At 35.8% G+C, this 23,274-nt stretch overlaps 1 protein-coding gene across 3 annotated transcripts in view; it reads left to right on the plus strand.

The window, feature by feature from the left end:
* The first annotated feature begins 2,002 nt into the window (after positions 1 to 2,002).
* LOC117401547 (BMP/retinoic acid-inducible neural-specific protein 3-like) overlaps positions 2,003 to 23,274 on the plus strand; it is a 39,491-nt gene continuing 18,219 nt past the window's right edge. The window contains exons 1-4 of one of the 3 annotated variants that reach the window (XM_034002316.3): positions 2,003 to 2,522; positions 7,115 to 7,400; positions 12,601 to 12,791; positions 14,277 to 14,467. In XM_034002316.3, coding sequence (XP_033858207.1) covers positions 7,207 to 7,400; positions 12,601 to 12,791; positions 14,277 to 14,467 — 576 coding nt within the window. In that variant the 5' untranslated portion in view covers positions 2,003 to 2,522; positions 7,115 to 7,206. Of the gene's footprint in view, positions 2,523 to 6,742; positions 6,818 to 7,114; positions 7,401 to 12,600; positions 12,792 to 14,276; positions 14,468 to 23,274 lie in introns of those variants that run through there. The other 2 variants (XM_059031821.1, XM_034002319.3) reach the window with 2 other exon arrangements.

Below are 23,274 nucleotides of genomic sequence, written 5' to 3' on the forward strand. Positions count from 1 at the left end.
CATGCAGCTGGTGCCAGCTTCATGCAGCACGGTGCAGGGGTCTGTGGCCAATCAGTTTTTATGCAGACAGGGTAGCTGTGCACTGGTCATCCCTTTCAGTCCTCGAAGTCTGCAAAAAGGTAAGGCATAAAACAGGTAGCGAGAAACAACAAAGGCAATACGATGCGGCACCAAAAACCTGAGAGCGAGCGTCCCAAAACTGCTCCCCTAAATAGTGCCAGGCCCCTCCCTACAATCAGCACTGCGCCAAAATATGCCCAATCATAGCACACTGCAGCGCTGACCATAAGGAACACGGCCAGCAGTACAGCAGCTGCGGCACCTACCAAGATGGTCGACCTCCGGTCCGTGCTGTGCCCGGATGTCAGCACTTCCGATCAGGAGCACCACTATCTTTGAGCGCAGCACCCTCACAGGGAGGAAGAGAGATTTACAGCTCCGATTCATTCTCTCCTTGTCACATTCACCTTATAACGAATATTGGTATTTTTGTTCCCAAAATGATTTCCAATGCCCACAAGCCAAATTAATATTGTAGCGTACGGTGGAAAATTAAGGAAGGAGACACACACACACAATTTGCAGGTACTCGAATCAATGGTTTATTGGGACGATTTTTCCCAGCCCCGTTCAGTTGACACAGCAGCTTGTCTCACTCGGCTCTGCCCATGCTGATGTGGACACCCTCCTGCATGCTTTCATGTCCCCGTCTCCCTGTTGAAGTTCCTGCCAAAACCAAGCTAATAAAGCAGTCTTTATATCTTTTGAAACTGCTGCTTGAGTTTCACCTTTTCTTACTCTGTCCACTGCATCGAGTTTTATTTTAACAGAGAAAGATTTTCATTTTTTGCTGTCAGCCATGCTTCGTACTGTAAACCAGTTACCTGATAAACTGTTGTTAGTATGGGCTCATACAAAATGGAGGATTTGTCTGGTAGTATTGCATTGAACAGATATAGCCAGTTTAAGGGGCAGTGTCAACGTTCAGGACCTCGGACAGCGCAGGACAAAACGGAGGCTGCGCAATCTAGTTATATCCGTTTTTCAACACAGGGTATTTCAGTGGGGAATTTATTATTAACAATCAGCTGCAGTTTTATCCACAAGCCTCGGGTCTGTTTGTAGTAAAGGCGATACAATACAACTTATACTGATATAAAAATTATAAAATTCTATTAAAAGATCACATATTTTATATAAAAAATAAAATCCATATCTAGTGATAACATTTACTTCTCACAAAATAATCTTGAGTTTTCAAAGTGTATTGTATTTATTTTTAAAATATTGAATACACTACCCGCAATAATTAAATGTTATTTTGCTACAGTAGCTATACCATCGCAAACAGACGCAGTGTGCGTTGATATTTTAATATCCAGTTTCACAATTGCAGTGCCAGGCTTAACTGAGGCATGCCCAATGACATACCGTGGATGCTTTAAAGCATACACATCTTTGAAACAAGGTTTCCAAATATTGTCTATGGACCAGTGCAAGAAGCATGTCTGTGGATGTTATGAACAAATGGACCCACCTCGTTTTTTGTTGTTTTAAAACAGGAATGAGATCAAAATAGTTCTGGATTCCGAAGAAATTAAAGACTGACGCAGAATTGCATTAAGCCAAAAGAAGTGCGTTTTCTATCAATGCGTATAAAAAGCGTGTAATAAAACACAAAAGCTAGTTTCTACACCTAAAATAACGCAACTGCAAACATGTCTGAATTGAGATGACTCTAAAGATTGCGTATTTCATCAAATCTCTGTATATGTTTTGCTGTACCTTTCTGAGTAATGTCCAGTCGCCTGTACTCTCCATGTGCATGTTTCCAAAACAACAAATTGAAATTGTAACCTATTTCCTCCAGTGCCTGTGAAAGAAAAACGTCTCCCAGTCTCCGTTGTGATCTGGCTTCTCAAGTGGTTCAGACTATGATGCAGAGTGGGAGGGTCAAAAGGACCCAGGTGGAAAGTGCTGACTTTATAAAGGAATTTGTCACCAACCAACACAGGCACTTGCAAGTTATCAGTGGTAAATCACACGCACTTGCATGTATCCTTGCAGTATTTTCCCCAAGATGTTTATTTATTTATTTATTTTCCTTTCTGTGATTTTATTTGCATGATCTATCTATCTATATATACATTTGCTTTACAAGTATTTTTTTTTTTCTCGATGGATAACTGCATCATGTAAAGTCATATTCCAAAACGTCGCCTCTTTTTCCCTTCTTACAGATCATCAAGTTGCTAACTGGACTGTTTCAGGGACAAGGATAGATTTTTTACGATACTTTTTTGATGGAGATTTACGCTCATTCACTCCTTTATTGTTGCTGACTTTTTAACCCCTTGTTAGCCACGCTGGACTGCTTGATGTGACAGAATACTGTTTTATGGACAAAACAACAACAACAACAAAAAAAAAACCCTGTTGAAGAATCAAGATAATGGCATACCACTTTTTAAATGGTGTGTGCGGTTCACTTTACAGTAGGAAATGTGTCGGAATTCACTCTGGTAAGTTTAGAACCGTGCTTCCATATCATCACCTTCCTTAAATCTAGTGCACTTTGAATCAAACTTGACACGTTTACAAATTGTGTATTTATTTGACCTACCGTAGTGCAAAATCTAATTATAATCACTTACTACGATGTATTCATATTACACACCACATTTTAGCGCGCATTTGATGCATTTACAGTATCTTTAACGTTGTTTGAATCTAATGAATTACTAAGTTCATTCATACCCTAGAATATGTTTCAAGTCCTTTATCCATTATCTCGTGATTTATGACCTTACCTTTTTTTAGTTGGCATAGACCCAATAGAAATGTATATTTATGTATGTGGTGGTGGCCGTGTCTTTGATTATAAATTGCACTGGTACAAAATTAAATGATTTGATTTCACAAGCACAATTTATTGCACCTGTTTTGTGCAAGGATGTGTCATATTGGAATTATCTGATGCATAATATTTTTTTCAAACACCGGGGTTTTCTTTTCTGCCTTATCTAGTTTCTCCAGATGTTTTTTTTTTCTTTTGTGGGGAGTGAGGATCTCAATTTGCTGTTTATAACAGGTACTGAATCTTATGAATACTGAAATTAGTTGGCATTGCAGGCACCCTATGAGTTTACTTCAACACAACTAAGTGTCCCACACGCTGTGTACATTTACAGATATGAACGCATGCATACCATATCTTATTTAAAGTAACCTTAAGTCTCACTTCAGTATAATATTGTGGTAAAAGAAACACACTTAGTGGCAGTCTCAGCCACTTGGTGGTAGTTTAATCCACAACCTCCTTTAAAAAAAAAAAAAGGCTTAAAGTGACTTGCAGCAAAATATCTCAAGAACTTGTCAGTGAATGTGTTTGGGGTGATTATAGTTAATTTTGACTTGTGAAAATATCCATTGCTGTACTATAATATACATGATCCTAAGGTTGTTTATTAGTATGGATATTAACACTAACACATGCCACTATACCTATACAAATAGATGCATACAGTATAATAAATGGTGACCCATAGTCTGTATACATATATATGGAGCAGTACTTTTTTTTTTTTTAGAAATATTTTTAATGAATACTTGAATACTGGAGTACATAGTTTTTCATTTACTGGAACATGACATATAACTATGGATATACATATTCAAATTCTAGTAACACTTTCTGTACATGCTGATGCAGTCTGCAATTTCTCCGGGAGACAATTTATACAACAGTACCTTACAACATTTATAAAGTGGACTTGTTTATTTATGGGAGTCGTTTTTGTTTGGAATGTAGTCCTGTTTTTATGAAAAAAATGACAGTATCTCTAGAGATTCAGCACTCCAGTTGTGAAGTATCTTTGCCATAAGCACTAGTTTAGTCTATTATTAATCTACCTTGAGTTGAAATGACTGTCTGTAATGGATATGGACTTCATATTGACCTGCCTTTGAAATATGAGATTGAAAGTTTGTTAAAGAGTGGGTGACTAAATTGAATGCATGTGGAAAATGACAGCTTTAATAGTGGTACATATAGTTTTAATGATAAGAGGAGGGTGTATGCAGATTTTTTCTGTAGAACTTTGGTCACCAGCAATTTGACATTATTCATTTCCCCTTGTCTTTTCTATTTGAACTCAGGGATTAGGCAAGATAGGTGTCACTTTATTGTATTAAATCTATCCCCAAGGCAAAATGTTTTTAGATGTAAAACTGTGTGAAGCCCATTAGACTTGTTATCCAATACAGCTATGCATAGTACTGCCTCCTGTTCAAGGCACATGTCAGGGCCCCAGGACACAAACAGCAACCATGAGTTTTTACATTGTAGAATATGTTTTAATATTCTGTGTTACAATTTAACCGAGTTATTCAAGACACTGGGTACCGTTTCAGTTAGACTGTGTTAAACACTGCACTCAGATGCTAAAACAATGGTACATTCATCTAAAAGGCATGTTGTGTTTAACTTGGTCCCCATAGCAACAAGAAACCAATGGTGACAACAGAACATAACATCATCCCGTGTCTAAATGTTTAAAAATGTGTTTAAGGAAAACAAATTCATTCAATTTTAAGGTCATTTATATGTACCTGAGATAGGACCGATGTTTCTTAAAGAGAGCAAAGGGAGAGGTAAAAACAGCATACATAGTGTGCAGTGTAGTGAGTAACATGGTGGATTATTTTAGGTAGTAATTGGTTGCATTTTGCATTTGGTTTTGCTTTGCTTTAGTTTGTAACATTTTGTAGTTTTGTATTCTTTCCTGTGGTGTGTACTGAATATACTATTAAAGTGACATCATCTAAATATTTTGAGCACAGTGACTATTCATATCGCCTGTAATCATGTGTACATTGTTTCTCACCATGTAAGAAAGAACCATATGTAGACTTCTAAGACATATAAACACCCCTGATAGGAATCTCCCGACCCTGCTGTTCCATTCCTGAACCAAACTTCAAATATAAATGCATCTGATCTGTAACTGGTTAGACTCATTAAATGTACTGATAACTGCTTAATATGCACAAAAGCAATGAGCTATAATGATTGGTTTCAAAACATGATAGACTGATCTGCCAGATTTTGTTTTCTTCTAAAATGCATTACACTGAGCCTTAGTAAAAAAAATCTATATTTAAACTGACAGGAGTAAAATAAAATGACAGTCTTTTTTCCATTTGTAAAGATTTATTCATCTCCAGGTTTTATGTAGTTTCATGTCATCACAGTGACTGTGACCAAATGTTCTATAAGCAGCATATTTGAAAGGATGGCAAAAATATTCTTAAATCTTGGAAATCAGTAGAAATAATAATTCAGTTTCTCTTAATGGGCTGTTGACAAAATATACCAGCAAATGGAGCATTGTCATTTAAAATCACAGAAGAGCAATACATTTATCTTTCTCTGTGGGCAACTTAAAGGCAAATTACCCGCTCTGCAGTGAATTTCCAGGCTGAGCTGGGTCATATAAATAGGATCAACATCCTTGAAACAGTGCTTAAATAATAATGTACATTCAGTGACCCACTTTTTTATTATCTTCCTGAGTTCTGTTGATCAAGATTCATTTTGACCAGAGGAAAGTTTAGTGAGTAGTATATCTTTTTTCTTAGATTTTATTATGATACATAAGTACAACATGTACAAAGGGTTGTTTTTATTATACTTATACTTTATTTAGTTGTAGTGTGTGTATCTCACTACATCTCACTACTATTCAAGTTCAATAAATTCGGGATACATGGTATATACGGTAGGGAGTTGTTTTTTAAAAAAAAATAATATTGCACAGTTAATGTAATGAGCTCTGTGGCAGTTCATTTTTTGATATGTTGTAACTTAAAATCTGCTGCCTGTATTGATGGAGATAAGCATGGAGTTTAAAGTTAAAACCAGTAACGTCTTATACCATGGCTACACTGTATGTTTTTAAAATCCCAGTAACCTGTTTTCAAGAGGCATTTTCTATTTTTTGTGCTTCATCATTAAAATATGTGTTTTCCTTCTCCTAATCTAATGTACAGTCCGTACTATATCGTTTTTTATGGTTATAAATATATATATATATATATATATATATATATATATATATATATATATATATATATATATATATATATATATACTGTCAAGACTTCTTGCTAATTATGTTTCCACTGATCACTGTTTCAATAAGAGAATAGTAATACCATTGCAAGTGATATTTTTGATACAGCAGCTTGAAGTTACAGGGTTTGCTTAAAATCAGTGCTGAGATATAGGATTACAGATGGTTCACTGTATGACCCTGTAGTTTTTCCTTCATTGCAAACTTTAAATCATTTTAGCATTCAGTGTTCTAAATAAGTCAAAGCAGAACTTTGTGTATGTGTGATACAATAATCCTATACATAATGTTATAGCCAGGCTGTGTTTATACATTAATGTCTCTACAGAGTTAAAAAATAGTTAACAGCAAATACAAATCAACCATATATACTTTGCTTGATTAATTATTGGATTGGTTGGTGTCTATTATATATGATACATTATTAATTGACAATCTCTGCAATAATATATATATATATATATATATATATAGAGAGAGAGAGAGAGAGAGAGAGAGAGAGAGAGAGAGAGAGAGAGAGAGAGAGAGAGAGAGAGAGAGAGAGAGAGAGAAATACATGCAAGGCTGTAAAAAGGGGAAGTGGTTGTTTTCTGTCAAGGAAAGGACTACAGGCATATACAAAAGGAGATCAAATGGGCATAATGTAATTATAGCTACCATTTTCTTGTTTTCATTTCCACCAGGTACAGTACTTCCTTACCTCTAGCTCACCAGTTAAAATGATGCATTCACTGCACATCAGCTTTAAATATCAGCAGATACATGCTTTTAATCCAGGTCATACTGCTATGTTTTGTGAAGCCGGCTGAACTGATGATTAGTTAACTATTTGCCTTTTTTTTCCCTACACCAGAGAAGCACAGACGTGGAACATGTTTTTCCTTCCTTGGCAAACTGAAGCAGGAACTGGAGTCCTGGGGGAGACTGTGTCTCTGTACTCTAATTGCTTGTTTTGTGTTTTTTTTTTTTTTTCCACCTAGGTGTGCAGGGAGAGCGGAAAGAATGAAGACTCCAGGTCCCCAGTGGAGACATGATATAGCAGTGTGGTGCTGTTGCTGAACTGCTCTCTCTGATGGCTCTATGGGAGTGGATAACATTAAGCCTCCATTGCTGGGTTTTAGCTGCCGCCTTGGTTTCAGATCAGCATGCAAGCGGCCCCCTCGACTGGCTCCTTTCAGACAAGGGACCCTTCCATCGTTCGCAGGAATACACTGATTTTGTGGAAAGGAACCGGCAGGGATTCACTACCAGATACAAGATATACAGGTGAGTGGTGGAGCCAAGTCAGAAGTCCTTAACTTAAAACCATTTGCAGGCATTGAGGATGAAAGTCTACAATTAATAATAAAATAATACAATTAAAAAATAAATATTGTATTAAAAGGTACAACTGTTTAAAAGGTAGTGCACATGTCCTGTTGATATTTAATTGGTTAATAGGATGCTGTTGAAGATCGATCAGATTTCCTTGCCACTTTTGACATGTACGTCATGTATTAATATGTATAACATAATACCTAAAGCTTGTGGTAATTGATGCAATGGATGTGTCTCCTGTGATCTTATACCATATTTTTAAGTAACCAATGTAGAAAAGATTAAAAGAAATGGAAAGCAAACTAAATATTAAGCCCCATTAATTTTATATAAGTTCTAGAAACTGCAGACAGTTTTATGGAATGCATATAAATCTACATCAATATGTGGATTTTGAAGACAGGCACAGTTCTAATAAATTAATTTCTCAGTGTCACAGTAATTTGCACATGCTACTGAGTTAATGGACTATGTTCTGTGTGTTTCTTGATGCTTATTACTGTGCAGGGTCCCTTGTGTAAAAACTGCAAGGCTGTTTTCTGGATCTTGGGAGACAGCAAGTTTCCTTTCATTAATACCCGTCCATTATCTAGTTGTCATTGAAAAAAAGTAAAACTGCTGAACGTTAATTTATTGAGTATCTCTTTGGTTCGTTTGCCCCTTAGAACACAGACCCAGACACAGAACTTTGATTTGAAGCGCTACTGCGCTACTTTTAATTTTCACAACACAAACCAAACAAAACAAACAAAAAGCCTAGTTCAACATAGGAGCCTAACTTCACTTTAACTTCCCTGACTAACACACAGGACGGCTAAGCCGTTTAGAATCAACAAAGTTATCCATCCATCCATTCATTCATTCATTCATTCATTCAAACTCTTCTTAAACCAGCTCCCTGGTGACCCCCCCCCCCCCTTAATGGAGGTGGAAGTTCTCTTTTTATAGTCTGTGGCTGTTCCCAATTAACACCAATTACCTTGTTTGGGAACAGCCATATTCTCACATGTTTTTGGCAGGGAGCGGAATTAACCCCGTCCCTGCCAACCACCACCAAATCACAAACATCACCTAAACTATTTACATTCAGAGCCCTTGCTCTGTTACTATATATATATATATATATATATATATATATATATATATATATATATATATATATATATATATATATAATTTACAAATACACAGAATCATTGTCTCCAGGTGCAAAACAAAGTTTATATTTTCAATAACACAAAACACAGTCCCACACAAACAGTCCCAATCACCACTATTTACACTATATTTATATATCCTTGTGGGAAGGAAACAACCGCCTCCTGCTGCAGATTTCTACATGTTAAGCCGACAGCTTCAAATAGTGACGACGCTGTTCTGTCCACTGACCTGGTTCCACATACACTGCTGTCATTTCTCTACTTGTTCATTTGCAGCAGGCAAAAGACACGTCAAGTTGGAAACCAAAACCTAAAACAAAACACTGCAGACCTCCAGCTCGCCATCCTTCCTGTCCCGTCTCCCCAAACACCATCAACCCACTGATTAACAAAGTTCCTTTTTATGATTCAAGCCAGCCCTGCCCCCATCCCTGTCAGTTTTCGAGAGTAATGGCTTAAGAGTCTCCCTTGGTATGATGCCTAGGGACAGTAAGCAGACTGAAGTCAGAAGAGCAATGGGGCTGGGTCAGTGTATAAGATCAAGTCAACTGACCAATATTGTATGGATGCACAGGCAGGTGTTAAAAGCTCTGAATGCATAGTTTTGTCAGAAGCCTAGTTATAGCACCCGTAGCATACTGTACTACACCCTGGACAGACATGCACAATAATTATTTTACCAGCCTATTGAGTTGTGGTATGTTGAGTAGTGCTAGGTTTGTCATTTAATTATAATATTAAAGCAGCTTTGTAAGTTATAAGGTCAGAATTTGTTGTTGCCAGAGTGAAGCCTTTTTTTCAAGCATGTTTATTTCCATCAAATTCTTCAGCACATTTGCATCTTTATTCTTGTAACATCTGAACCATTTCCAAGTTGTCAACGTTTCAATAGAAAGTGTTGATACAGAGAGTCACAGCTGCACAGTAGAAAAGGTCTAACTGAATACTAACTGTTTGGCAGGGTAATGGTGTAGTGATGAATGCATCAGCAAAAACTGTCAAATGTCTTGCCATGTTTTCATTTATCACGATTCTTATCCTTTTTAAAGACAGTTTTGTAAAGAAATAACATTAAAAAAAATACCAGTCATGTATAATTTTGCCCTGTAATATACATTGCTGTCAGGAGCATTGAAGACCCATTAAATACAAATTAAAACCTAATTGTCTCTATGTTAAACATGCCACTGATGAAAGAGGTCAGATTGTAATGGTATTTTATTGAAAAAGTCACATGCTATAGTTTTCTGACATTTATTATGCATATTTTCCCTGTTGTAAAATATTAGTAACACTTTACTTTAAGGATCCGTTATAAACATCCAATAATGCATCATAATTGTGTTATAAAGGAATTGATGAACAATATTAGACATAATAAATGTATAGCAATCAGTGGCGTACATTGTATGTCATGGGCCCCACAGCAAAAAATCAATTTGGGCCCCATTTACCGCTCTTTATTGACATGCAACTGCAGAATACAGAGTTAGTACATATACTTACCAAACAATTTGTTAAAATGCCCGTCTTTGGGATTTCATGGCAGGGAAATCATCCACAATGTTGTCCATGTTCTCTGGCTTGTTCTATACTCAACAAGGCTAGTCCTGATAGTCTTCCTTGAAATATGGTACTTCTACTGTATATTTTGATCAGCTTACGTTTAGAAAATTATCTCTCAGCAGTGGCAACGGTGACAGGTATGGTTAAAAAAACCACACTGTGCAAATGTCAGGAAAAGATGATGATAAGATAGTGTTTTCAACAATGAGGAGATGGGCAATCTCTTTAACTGAACTGAGTTTCTGAATGTCATTCTTTAGAGATGCTCAGAAATTAGCATTTGACTTGGAAATTACGGTAATATGTCACTGCTATACATTTTCTGATTAAATTACCTAAAACAAAAAACAAGAGTACAAATGAAAGAAGTGCTTTACTAATCCAGCTCCCTATGGCAACCCAAGGACAGGTTAAAAACAGTAATATTCCATTGTTTCCTTCAAACTGTATTTGCACTTGCATCAATTTGCTGTCTGCCTAGGGTTTAAGATATGATGGGCGAAGCTTATCACAGTTAGTTGTAACTGAAGGAGAATATAATGGAGATGATTTGTTGTTTCAATCTGCACTTAAACATGAATTTGTGTAGCTCTCCCTTCCTCTCTTTTCAGCAAACAAACTGAAACTACTAAATTAATGGCTTGCCATTATAAGACTACCATTTTTGTTATAAAAATATGAAATGGAGGATTATTACCAATTAAAACGGCAGTCAGCAGCTATGTTGTCATGCAGCCTTAAAAGTTCTTAGTACCATAGTATAGCTACAACTGGGCCATTGCTACATATGGAATGTTTTTTGTTTTTACTTTTTTGATTGTGTGTTGTTCCAATGTTGTGCTTTGGTTAAAATGTCAAAATCAACAAACAAAAAGAGACAAGACAAAACCACAACACAGACCAATAGCCTTTCTCAATGGCTCTTTCTGGTGCTATTGTAGCTCAGTATCTAAATGTAACTTCTAGTTTAATTCATAAATCTAAGTTTGACCATGCATTCATATTCTGTGGTTAACCACCCAGCCACCACTTATTTTTTAAAATTCTATGTCAAAAATCCCACTTTTTTTTTTCAGATATTTTATTCTCAGCCCTCTAGTAAGCAATTAGGACACTGCCAAAAAAACCAAAACTTTTTTTCGTTATATTATGAAAAATGTAAACAAATTATTTGCCTGTTCGTGGCACACTAATCCATAATCCATGAGATTGGAATGGTGGTGCAGAAAGATTTAGGCCACGTTTAAAACATAATCATTGCAATGAGACTTAGTGACTCAAGTCTAGTTTATACACTCCTAATCTTCTCAGAATCAATCTGAGCAAGTATTATAAACATGGAGGATTTGGGGGATAAAATGACTCTTTATTTATGGTTTTTATATGATGGTGTTTGCTTGACTTTTGTCAGGAAAGGCCCTCAAAACTTGTTTAAACTGTTAGTTTTTTTGTCAGAATGTGAATTTAGCACAGTCTACAAGGCAAACATGGTGAGTGTATAAGCAAAGAACAAATAGCTTAGTGATAAATAGAACAAATAGCTTGTTTTTAATAGTTTTGTTAACACATTGCACTAATGCAAACAGACACTAAACAAGTGGAGTGAGTAAAAGCCAAGAACAGTAAGTTAAAAAATAACACAAACTAATATGTTTGTAACAAAAGAAAGAACCGATCAGTAACATACCAGTATAAACCTGTTATATCAATGAAAGGGGAAACATACTGTCTAAATACTCTGAGATAAATGGGTATAGAATCAGGCAAGAACACATTGTTGTCAACCTTTCTGGTCATGAAAGCACTGGTCTTTTTATTCCAAATAAAGTGCATCAGGAACAGGTTATTAACAGTGTGTTTCCAACACAATTCTCATCTGTAGCATAGTACTGTATTATTATTATTATTTATTTCTTAGCAGACGCCCTTATCCAGGGCGACTTACAATCATAAGCAAATACATTTCAAGTATCACAGTACAAGTAATAATACAATTAAGAGCAAGATAAATACAATGACTTTGGTTCAAGCAAGTACAAGCGTGATAAAATACAATTCAATAATACAGCAGATAACAGTGTCTGTGATAGTTACATCGGGATATGATTAAATACAAAATACTACAGATTAAATACTTGGCAGATTACAGTTCTCTGAAGTACAGGATTAAATGCAGTAAAATAGGGGGCAGATAAGAGCAAGTAAAGCACATTTAAGGAAGAGTGATAAGTGTCCCAGGGGAAAAACAGAGGAGTTCTACAGGTGCTGTCTGAAGAGGTGAGTCTTAAGGAGGCACCGGAATGTGGTCAGGGACTGGGCAGGACCATCTCCACCTCAGGATTTTACTTAACCACTAAGGAGGTTTGTCTAATCTATGTGCATTGTGTATGGGCCATGTCATGATAACATTTTGTTTTCAACAGAGAATTTGGTCGCTGGAAGGTAAATAACCTAGCAGTTGAAAGAAGAGATTTCCTTGGCTCACCTTTACCCCTTGCCCCTGAATTCATCAGGAACATCAGACTGTTGGGACGCAGACCAAGCCTTCAACTGATCACTGAAAATCTTATCAAGAAATACGGGACCCATTTCTTACTGTCAGGGACATTGGGAGGTACTATCAATTTTATAGATAGAAGATTTATAGTGCTGTTTATGTCTATGGTTTAAGGTCTTTTGGCGCTCCTGGTTGTCTTTTACCAGTCACCAAATCCATTACTTTGTTAATTGTTTATGGGAAAATTGCCTGTCTTCAAAAGCTTTTAACTTATCAGATACATCCTGCGGTACGCACACCGTGGAGTGTCTTATTGCTTAAACCCTTTCTGTCGTATTAACACTGGAAACATAATCTGAACTTAACCAAAGGTCATGCTGAGATATTTATCAATGTCATTTGATAAGACTGTTCTTCACTGAAGAAACAGTAAAGTGTTTCAACTACAAAATGTATTAAAAACAAGAGAGATGTGATTCATGTACAAGAGCTTCTTCATTTCAACCACCTGGTGGGAAGGGTCTGACATAAAGCACATCTGATCACATTACCCTTTTTCTAGCTCAGAAAAAGGTCAAGGTTATGAATCGGTCTGCTAGATACAAGCCTTATCCACCTGGAAATGAAATAAACTCCCAAAGCCTGGCATCCAAACAAACACTAGGGGTCTTAAGGAACATATTGCAGAGAACTGGACCTGCATGGATATGGATTAGTGCCATAAACCTGCAGTTTATAAATTGGTTTAACTCATACTTGTAATGTACAGCATGGATTTTAGTCAGAGGTGCTGACAACCTGCTGTAGGTGACTCTAAATTCTCTTTAATCTACCCACATAAATAGAATTGTTTTCATGTTTAGAACTTACTGAAAACTTGTTTTGTGGTTACCAGTCTTGCAAAGTCCAATCATTTCTTTACAATTGCTTTTTCTTGTAGTAAAGTCTACATTTAGCAAATAGTAATCTGTCATAGCGTGTACTTATTTATGGATGGTTCTTTAGTAAAGTACATAATCAACAAACATTGTTAATAAGTTGGTCTACAATAAGTTTTCACCAGGTTTATGTTGGTGCTAATTTCATGTATTAGTTATACTGAATCATTTGAGAACTAAAATGTTATTTGGTTTGCAAGGCATAATAAGCTTTAATCAATAATGCTCTTAACAACTAATAACACATTCTGAGAATTACATAAGATATATTTTTTAAAGTTTTTAAACTTGTCCTTTATCTGTGCCACTTAACTTGTGTTTTTGGCTTCAAATTCTTCTTACACAAATATGCATTTATTTAAACTAATCAAAGGAACATTAAGTTTGGGGTGAAGACAGCTAGATGCTTATTAGGAGATATTCCCAGTAAGTCCCTTAAACATGTTTTAAGTCGACAAGTATTATTTAGAAAAAGGTCATAAAATGGAACAATACAACCCTAATGCTTAACAAAATGGACCTGTCATTCACTCGCAATTCATTTAAAGAAATGTGTCATTGGGCTTTCCTCATTGGCAGCTGACTGCTTAGTTCAGCTGTTTGGCTGGATGTACTGCATTTATTAAAGAACAAATAGGCCAGTGAAGTTGTTTTTCACATGCAGGAGAAGAGGCATTGACCATATTTGTGGACCAGCGGAAACTGAGCAAAAAGTTGGATGTGAGCGACTACATCACGAATAGCTCTTCAGTCTCACTGGAAACTCTTCATCAGCTAGCTGCCTCTTACTTCATTGACAGGGAGAGCACACTTCGGAAGCTGCATCACATTCAGATTGCCTCCACAGCTATCAAGGTAAGCATTGTGTTACACAGCTTCCATAGCCAACATTTTGGTTTCCAACCTGAATAGTATCCAACTGTATTTTTGAAACTCACTGTTAGAACGTTTTTTATTATTATTATTATTATTATTATTATTATTATTATTATTATTATTATTATTATTATTATTTTATTTTTTTACAGAACTAGACTGACAACTAGACTAGCAAGTGATGACTTTGTGGTTCATTAAGATAACCCCATGAAAGGATGACATAAAATAGCTCAATATCAGTGTTATGAAGGCAATTAAATGGTTCAGCCACCAAGTTAATACCTCAAGAAGGGACTTGATTAAATAAATAGGATTACATTAAGCTAAGTGCGTGTTCAAACCATTTTTAAAGGCAAATAATGCAATTGTGTTCTCACAATTGTTTAAGCTTCCCCCTCTAAACATGTATTTGAATGACCAAGTAAAGCCTGTTCAAATGAATTTATTAAACACATCTGTTTATTTGAATGTGTTCTGTCTTAGTCATTTGATTATTGTACACACTCCTGTGTAAATCAATTAAATGACTAAACCAGCAATACAACTGCATGAATCTGCTCTTTTTAATTACTGGTACTGCATTGATTTTTGAAGTATTTTACATTAATACTAAGAAGCATTGTTTTTCAGTTAATTGCTTTTGGGACTCCATTCTGTTCTGTCCTTGTGACCCTAAACACTTAGTAACCACTGAAGATATTTCAACAATGTTCTTGTAGCGCTGGTAAAAATGTAGACAACCTCCACTGTTTTCATTCTGTATTCATTAACCTCAAACAAGTATCAAGATGACTCAACTACCACTGTTAACCAGGTGTTGAAGAAGCTTTTACACAGCTGCCTTTTACTACTCTTTGCATCCTTCAGTATTGGAAACTTTTCTACAATGTTCAGGTTATTAAGATATAACTTATCAGACCTTGCTTTCCCTCATACCTTCCATTTGCAAAAGTCTACAGGATTTAGGGTAAATTGTGTGACCAAACCTAAAGTGGGTCAATAGAACATTGATATGTTAAAGAAAATATTGGAAATTGTGTACAAACAAGTGCTGTTGGACAGAAAAACATTTTTACACAACTTCCAGTTTAGGCCATGTCTACTTTTGACTGACTCAAATCCTGCACTAACTATGAAATCGTACAAGACCGAAAGACATTTTTTACATAAATGTAGCAGGAGATTGACCAATCAGGATTTGAATTTTTGTTCTTAGATGGCACACATGTCTAAAATGGGGTCTACTTTTAGGGAATAAACAGAGGCAGATCTAATAACTGCTGTTTTTAGCTCCAGCTGTTTGTGTGTGTGGGGTTTTTTTTTTTTTCTCCCAGGGGTATTTATTAACCAACTGTTTAATATTAATATATACTATAAAAATTAAATGAAATGAGGTCTTCAAAATTCAGGGTTGGCAGTTTTAAGATCACGGTTTAGATCATTAAAATAGCTAGCTCCATAGCTGTCATAGATTTGCACTTTCAATTAAAGAAATTAAACGGTTTATCTGCATTCTTTTCTACTCACTCTGGTCTGGATGAGCAAAATGTTAACAAGCTAGAAGTCATTTACTGAGTTATAAATTAAGAAACAACTAAAAAAGTACCTACATTAAAAAAAAAAAAAAAAAAAAAAAATGGGCTTTACCACCGTTTTACCACCAGCAGATGGGAAAGTATTTGTCAGTAACTAACCCGAGTCTAAAAAAAAAAAAAACTATCTATTCCCCGGGAATTGGTAGCAGTCAGAAAGGAATCCAAGGGCCAAGCATTGAACAGATGAGTACACTGTTAGGATTTTCCAAATTGCTCTGCCAATCTGCTTTGGACACCCGGATTGATAGTTTCGGCTATAATGGATACATCTTTCCTATCTGACACAATAAGACTAAGAGAATATTTAAACTACTGTCTTTTAATTTTATATATATATATATATATATATATATATATATATATATATATATATATATATATATAAAGATAGTAGTTTAAATGTTCTCTCATCCATAGTAGTTTAAATGTTCTCTCATCCAATTAATTACAGTATGATCAGCAAACAATATTATTTAAACCGGGGTAACACAGATAGTAGGAAATCTAGATAAGATTGTTATTAAAAAAAAAAAAGCTTAATGATCCTGTGTGATTTACTCAAGTCAGTTTCCATTGCTACAAGACACCTTCCATAAATGTGACTATAAACATGACTGATTGTAAGTCCCTGTAACTGCATGAATCAGTCTATCCACAATGCAGGAGCTGTGATCACTGAGCTCCCCCTAACCATGTCAAGAATCAACAACAGTAATATTTTCATTTATACAGCAGCTTTCTTGTCAAGCTAATCTAAATGCATGGTACAGTTTAACCAATAATGTCTAACAAAGCGCTCAATGGCTTGGTTTACATGCAGACTTCAGCAGTGAATATCTCGTTTGTGACGTAGACTTGCACAACTTTCTACTATAAATAAAGGTCGTACCAAGCAATTCTTTATCAACAACTGAGATCTGCTGGAAGTAGCCCTGGCAAGCTTCTTTGACCAAGTTAGAAACAAAAAAGCATACAAGGGGTTTAGGGACCATTTATTCAACATTTCAAATTATTGCCATTTGCAGTTAACTCCTAAAATGATAGTGCTTGATTAAAGCAAAGCTATTAAAAAAAACTGAAGTTGCTATTTTCATGTTTGGTGATCGAATAACTGATTGCTTTAAGCTTAGGCTTTTCAGTCCCTTAGCAGTAAGTTGCAATTTATGTTACACTAGTCATAAGTAGCATCTAACAAAAAAGCGTGTGTTTGTACTCCAAAATGTATTAAATTAGCATAGCTGGGAATTCGCGCCAGTGGTCTCCTATATTATTGCTTTGGGCGACCGACCTCAGGCTTTAGCAACTGTGTATAGTTTAAATAAAATCTCAAGCCTAATTCGTAGGGCAAGATTTGTTTCACAAAAATGAAAAGCTTGCTTCAAACTTACAGAACAAAAGTTACAAAAAATGCCCAGGTGGATTACCATCTACTGAGGAATTTGTTGAATTTGTTTGTGCTCTCGGTATATTGGATCCCCGATAACAAAAAATACAACATTCTACTGGTGAAAGCCTTACACTGTCCCTGCGGAATTCAGATTCAGGTATTTATTATCATATTATTATTATTATTATTATACAACCATTATGTACTGTCAAATGTGTGTACATTATTTTTTAACCAGTCAAAGCCCACAAGTGTGATTAATCGATTAATCATTCATCGATTACAACCCCCAATATAAAATATATATGCAGTCAAAAAATGTTTAGCAAATAATCCATAGATAGTGCATGGAATGTTGGTATTTTTTTGTGTAATGCTATGTCTGTGTTTGTTTTGTTGCCCCTCGCTTTTTGATTTTCTGGTGGCCAAATAAGGCAGAGTGCACTTGAGGTTCTTCAACAGAACCTAAAAAGGAGAATTTCTCTGCTTAAAGAAAACTGCATGTAAACCCAAAATGCCCAAAAGGTACTACCAAAATAGCATGCAAAAAAAGGTGAGACTTATTTTTCTTATTTTTGTATGTAAACCAAGCCATTGACTGCTAGATAACTGACCACGTTGACAGTTACGTGCCAAAGCCAAGGTTTGTATGTTATATATTTGACTGGATTGTTTTTAGGTTTAAGATTCTAAAGTCCTGTTAGCTTTAGGTAATGGCCACTCTATTTGGCACCTGAGTTGCCATTTGATATTGTGCTCCCCCAGGACCAGATGTCTTTTGGATGTATTTGACTCTCTTCCTATGTCAATTCACAACAAATCTATTTTTTACAGTAGCATCTTGGAAATTGTTCTGAAAAAAAAAAGTATTGTGTTGAAAAAAAAAAGTGAAAAGTTAGTATGCTTTCTGAAGAAAAAAAAAACTCCAGGGAACATTATACAGTACTTCAAAAACCATACAAACTTTTCACTTTTTTTTTTCAACACAATACTTTTTTATTATTATTGTTAAGTACCGGTATTTTGTATTATGTATTCTGCTTGGAGATACATGTATAAACACATGTTATTCTATGACCAAAGGGACCTTACAATACTTCCTGAAAGTTTTGTTGAAAAATATTGATGTTTGGGCAAATTACAAGACATTGTAACTTTGTATCTTTATGAGTAGAAGAAATAAGATACTTACAAAAAAAAAAAGAAAAAGCTATTAAATACAGTTTTGTTAAGTGTGATTAGCAGGTTGTCAAAGTTTTGATTTGGACCCAGCCATTGTTTCACCTGAGAGATTGCAATAATGTTTAAGCAATAATGGACACTACTCTCTATTATTTTCTCAAAATAAATATTTATAAATAAAATAGTTATTCATTCCATTATTATAAGTAATAAGGAAAAAAATGTTTCTGATAAATTTAGTTCATGAAAATAGTATCTGCTTCTTGATATTTATAAACGTTGTAATAATAACATATTAGACAGAATAAATGTTCTGCTATAATTATGTCAAATGCATCGGATTTACAGTGTTTTTCCATGTCTTTCTTACCTGTTAACAAGTTTCTCTGAAGCAGGCTGTCTCTCTGCGTTACCAAAACTGTCTCTGCCCTTTAGACACTAATGCCCCTCTCAGTGATGTCACATGAAAAAAAAATATCAGGAAGTGAAATGTAATCCCTCCCCTATCCAATGATATGTGTGTTTCAAGCCTGTACTGCAAAGTATGGTGGCCAGTTTCTTATCGTGTTCACACGATCTCGGTCCTTAGAGGGTTAAAGATGTTCAATTATACAGGAATGATTGTATTTTTGGGAATGATGGCTCCCAGGTTTGAGAGAAAGCAAATTACAGACAGAGTAGAGGAATGGCTGTTGTCTTTGTTACTCTGTAAAGCAGAGAATCAGACAGAATGTAAACACATACAGGAAATCACATAGCAATTTACATCAGTATTTTTTGTTTCACACTACAAACCATAACCCAAATAGTGAAGTTGTGTGCATGGGAAGCCAATGGTCAAGGAAGGGGAGCAGCGGGAATAGGAGATGCAGTTAAGCATTGGGGGGGGCACACTTTTATTAACAATAAATAAAAACAAAAGGTGGCTAATACATGTTTTTAAAACAAAAACTAAATCAAAACAACGATCACCTAAGCCAATAAATACCAACACCACCAAGTGCTCCTATGTCCCGCTTGAGCGAGGGAGTTGTCTCCCAGATCATCCTGTATATATATGGTCAAGCTGAATCAGCAATTTATTAACCAATTTAGCTTTACCACATTCTTACATATTTTAACTTCTGCTCCAATCAGTTCAGAATAACCAGCCCAGCCACATTCTCAAATGGCTAGCTTGTCTGCATGTTGGAAGGGAACATCAAAAGGAAAGGATATAAACAAAAAATCACAGTCTTAAAATAAATGATTTACAAGGTGTACGGCAGCTGCCCTGTCACAAGCCGACACCTTTCTCAATGAATAATAGACTTTTGTTCCAAAAGGTTTATACTTTAATAGAGGCAACACAAGTTTAAACATTTTGAAATAAAAGTGTTTTAAAAAGCTATAATTGCCACGCAGGAGATTCCTATGTTAAGAAAATCCTGAGTAAGTTGAAATATTTTTTAAATAAATAACAAAAACGTTATTTAGACACATACCCCGTAAACAAAGCATAACTGGGTGTATGTTTGAAAAAAAATTGTGTTTAACACTTTATATAGTAATTCTTGTATTAGCAATGTTTTGTTTCAAAGGAGAATGAATACTGTACATCATTATGCTGTAAGAGCATTACAGGTATTAGATATGCCTTTAAGCTTGAATGTGTTTAAACCACAGCTACATTTGAAATAGACTGTGAAGCTAAACCCAGAGTTATTAATAGTTAATCCCTCTGTTTTTAGAATATCCAATTATTTTTAGGCTCAGCTCACCGCTACCACCCCCGCGCTGACTCAGGAGGGCAAAGACGAACACAATTAAAATGCATCCATGTAGCACTAGATAAATTTTTTTTTTTTTTTTATTGGATTTGGAGAACATTGACACTAGGTCGGCCAGGGTGTCCTCGGCTCACCGCACACCAGCGACCCCTGTAGTCTGGTCAGGCGCCTGCATGCTTGCCTGTAAGCTGCCCGAGAGCTGCGTTGTCCTCCAACGCTGTAGCTCTTGGGTGGCTGCATGGTGAGTCCGCAGTGTGAAAAGAAGCGGTCGGCTAATGGCACACGCTTCGGCTGAGCCTAAAAATAATTGGATATTCTAAATTGGGAGAAAATAATTTGGGCAGCATATTTAACCTTCTAGCGCTTTTAATTCCATCGAACGCAAGTCTTAGAACACCCCCGTACTCTTACAAAACCATATCTGAAATTGTGTTCAGTAAGCTCCCTTTCTTTTCTAACAGCATAACTTACAGTGTCAGTTGTGTATCTATTTAAAATAAAAATGACAGCTTTTTAATAAAAGTAAACAGAACACACATATCGATCTCTCCAAAAAGTTGTACTACTGGCACATCCATTAATGTTGTGTTTGCATGTTCTGATCTATGTAAATAAATTAACACTAGAAGCCACGTGGCAGTCATTTTGGCAGTTTTTGGTTTTAAAATGTAATTTTCTCCAGTTGTGTAACACATATGGGGCTGTGCGTTCATGTACCTTTCTGTCTGTATGTATTAAATATTCTCACAAAGCATGAAACGCGGGAATGCAGAAATAAAGAAGATATATTAGATTATACAGAACAGTATTCTACTTTATTATTTTTATTTACCAGTCCGCAGTGTGTTTAGCTGTAATCAGTTTCTGCCTGAGTGAATGACTGGCAGTCTTTTGTTTTCAATCAGCCTTTTTAAGGCTGGCACCTGCTTGCCAGCTGCACTGCTTTGGTCAGTCAATTAGCATCAGGACTAGTGAAAATAAATACCAGAGATTGTGGAGTTTTACAATGCAACAAAATATGGAGTTGATGTTTTGGATCAGATGGCACGGAAGTATTCCGTGAAAGATGGCTCCCGACGGTGGTCTGTTCAGGTGTTTTACAAAGTATTGTACCTAGCAGCCATCAACTCCTGGGTACTTTACAAAGAATGCACGGAGAAGAATTTACCACTTTGCAAGAAGCATTTGGAACAGAGGGAGACTGCCAAGCGTGTACCCACAGCTGAAGCTGGCAACCCCGCTGAGAGCCGCAAGAGACGCCAATGCCAGGTTGGAAAGTGCGGTAAAAATAAAACTTAAGACAGCTGTGCCCTGTACAGAAAGGTGGCGTGGAGAAGCACATTATCTGTGTTGATTGTGAACAGCCTTCGACTCAAGGTAAAGGAATACCCTTTTGTCGAAAAAAAGAAATAAATTAGACTTTCTTTATAACTTCTTGTGCTGTGCGCTTCTCTAAAATGTTTTTTTCTCTACGTTGTTCAGTTGCTTTTGCTCATCTGATAATAAATCGATGATAAATGTATTGCTATCGTTTCAGTTTTATAAATATGTATGTTGTAAATCGATGTCTGTTCAGATGTTCATTTACATTTTCTTGTTTTGATTTTTAAAATAAATGTTCATATATATATATATATATATATATATATATATATATATATATTGTAACACAGTGGGGATGGGATTGGAGTCATCCCCGCAGTAAAATGTGTGGTTTTGTTTTGTTTCATTATAGTGCTGTATTGTTTAATGGAATTGGTTAATTGTTTTATTGCTTAGTTATCCCCTACACCTGGTGAGTATTATTAAATTGGAACCAGGTGCAGGGTATAAAGAGAGAAGAGTTAGTTTGCTCGAGACTGCTGAGAAGAAGGAAGCAGAAAGGTGTACTCTGCGTCCTGGCAGTCGTGAGAGAAAAAAAAAGTGCTGTATTCAACCTGTGTGGTTTTTGTGTATTTTTAGTGGGGAAACAGCCTAGCTGTCCCACGTGTAGTCAGGGTGTTCCTGTGTGTGTTAGTTAGTGCACGTACAGAGCTAGGTATTTATTTTGTTTGTGGGTATTTTGTGTTCGTGATTTGTTTTGTTTTGTTCATTGATTCGTTATTAAACATTAGCGCAAAAACGCTTTCAAACCCTCCATCTGTGTCTGGTCGGTATTTTAAAGGGCAAAACGAACCCGAGTCGCAAGGCTCGTTTAAAATATATATATATATATGCATGCTTCGGTTGTTCAGATGTTTATGTGATGTACTCAATAAAAAAAAAATACATCCGACTGATTCTCCTTTCGTTATACTATTTACAGTGTTTTGAATACAGCCGTCCTTCTAGTGTTAACCACCCATCTGCTTATCCCGCGATTTCCACGTGGAGCACATGCAAGTCCACATTTTTCACTCCCGTGAGAATAGCATGCAGGCGCTTATATGTGCATCTGCAAAGTTTACATGTCTTTTTAACATGCTTCAATGAAAAAAATAAGAAATTTGTGTTGTAAAAGTGTATGCAGTTTTATTTTCTACTGGCAGATGGCAGCAGAGTGAAAAATGGATGCCTTTGTATCTACAAAGAATAAAATGAGGAGATGTCTTTATTTGTTGGTGTTACAGGTTGTAAGGAAGTCTTGGCAGGTTTGGTACTGATCAAAACAACCTATTTATTTATTGTACCTACACTTCACAGATAATACTTCATATAACAGCGCTATACACCCGTGCCTGAAACTGGGGAAGATACTGTATATGACATGATTGAAAATTTGCAACGCAAGTTTTCTGATGTATATGTGCTAGCTAGATAAAGACGTTAGCATTGACAAGTGAAGTGCGTCTGCTTTGAAATCTATCACAC

The sequence above is a fragment of the Acipenser ruthenus genome, chromosome 10 (assembly GCF_902713425.1).
Source record: "Acipenser ruthenus chromosome 10, fAciRut3.2 maternal haplotype, whole genome shotgun sequence".
NCBI lineage: Eukaryota > Metazoa > Chordata > Actinopteri > Acipenseriformes > Acipenseridae > Acipenser > Acipenser ruthenus.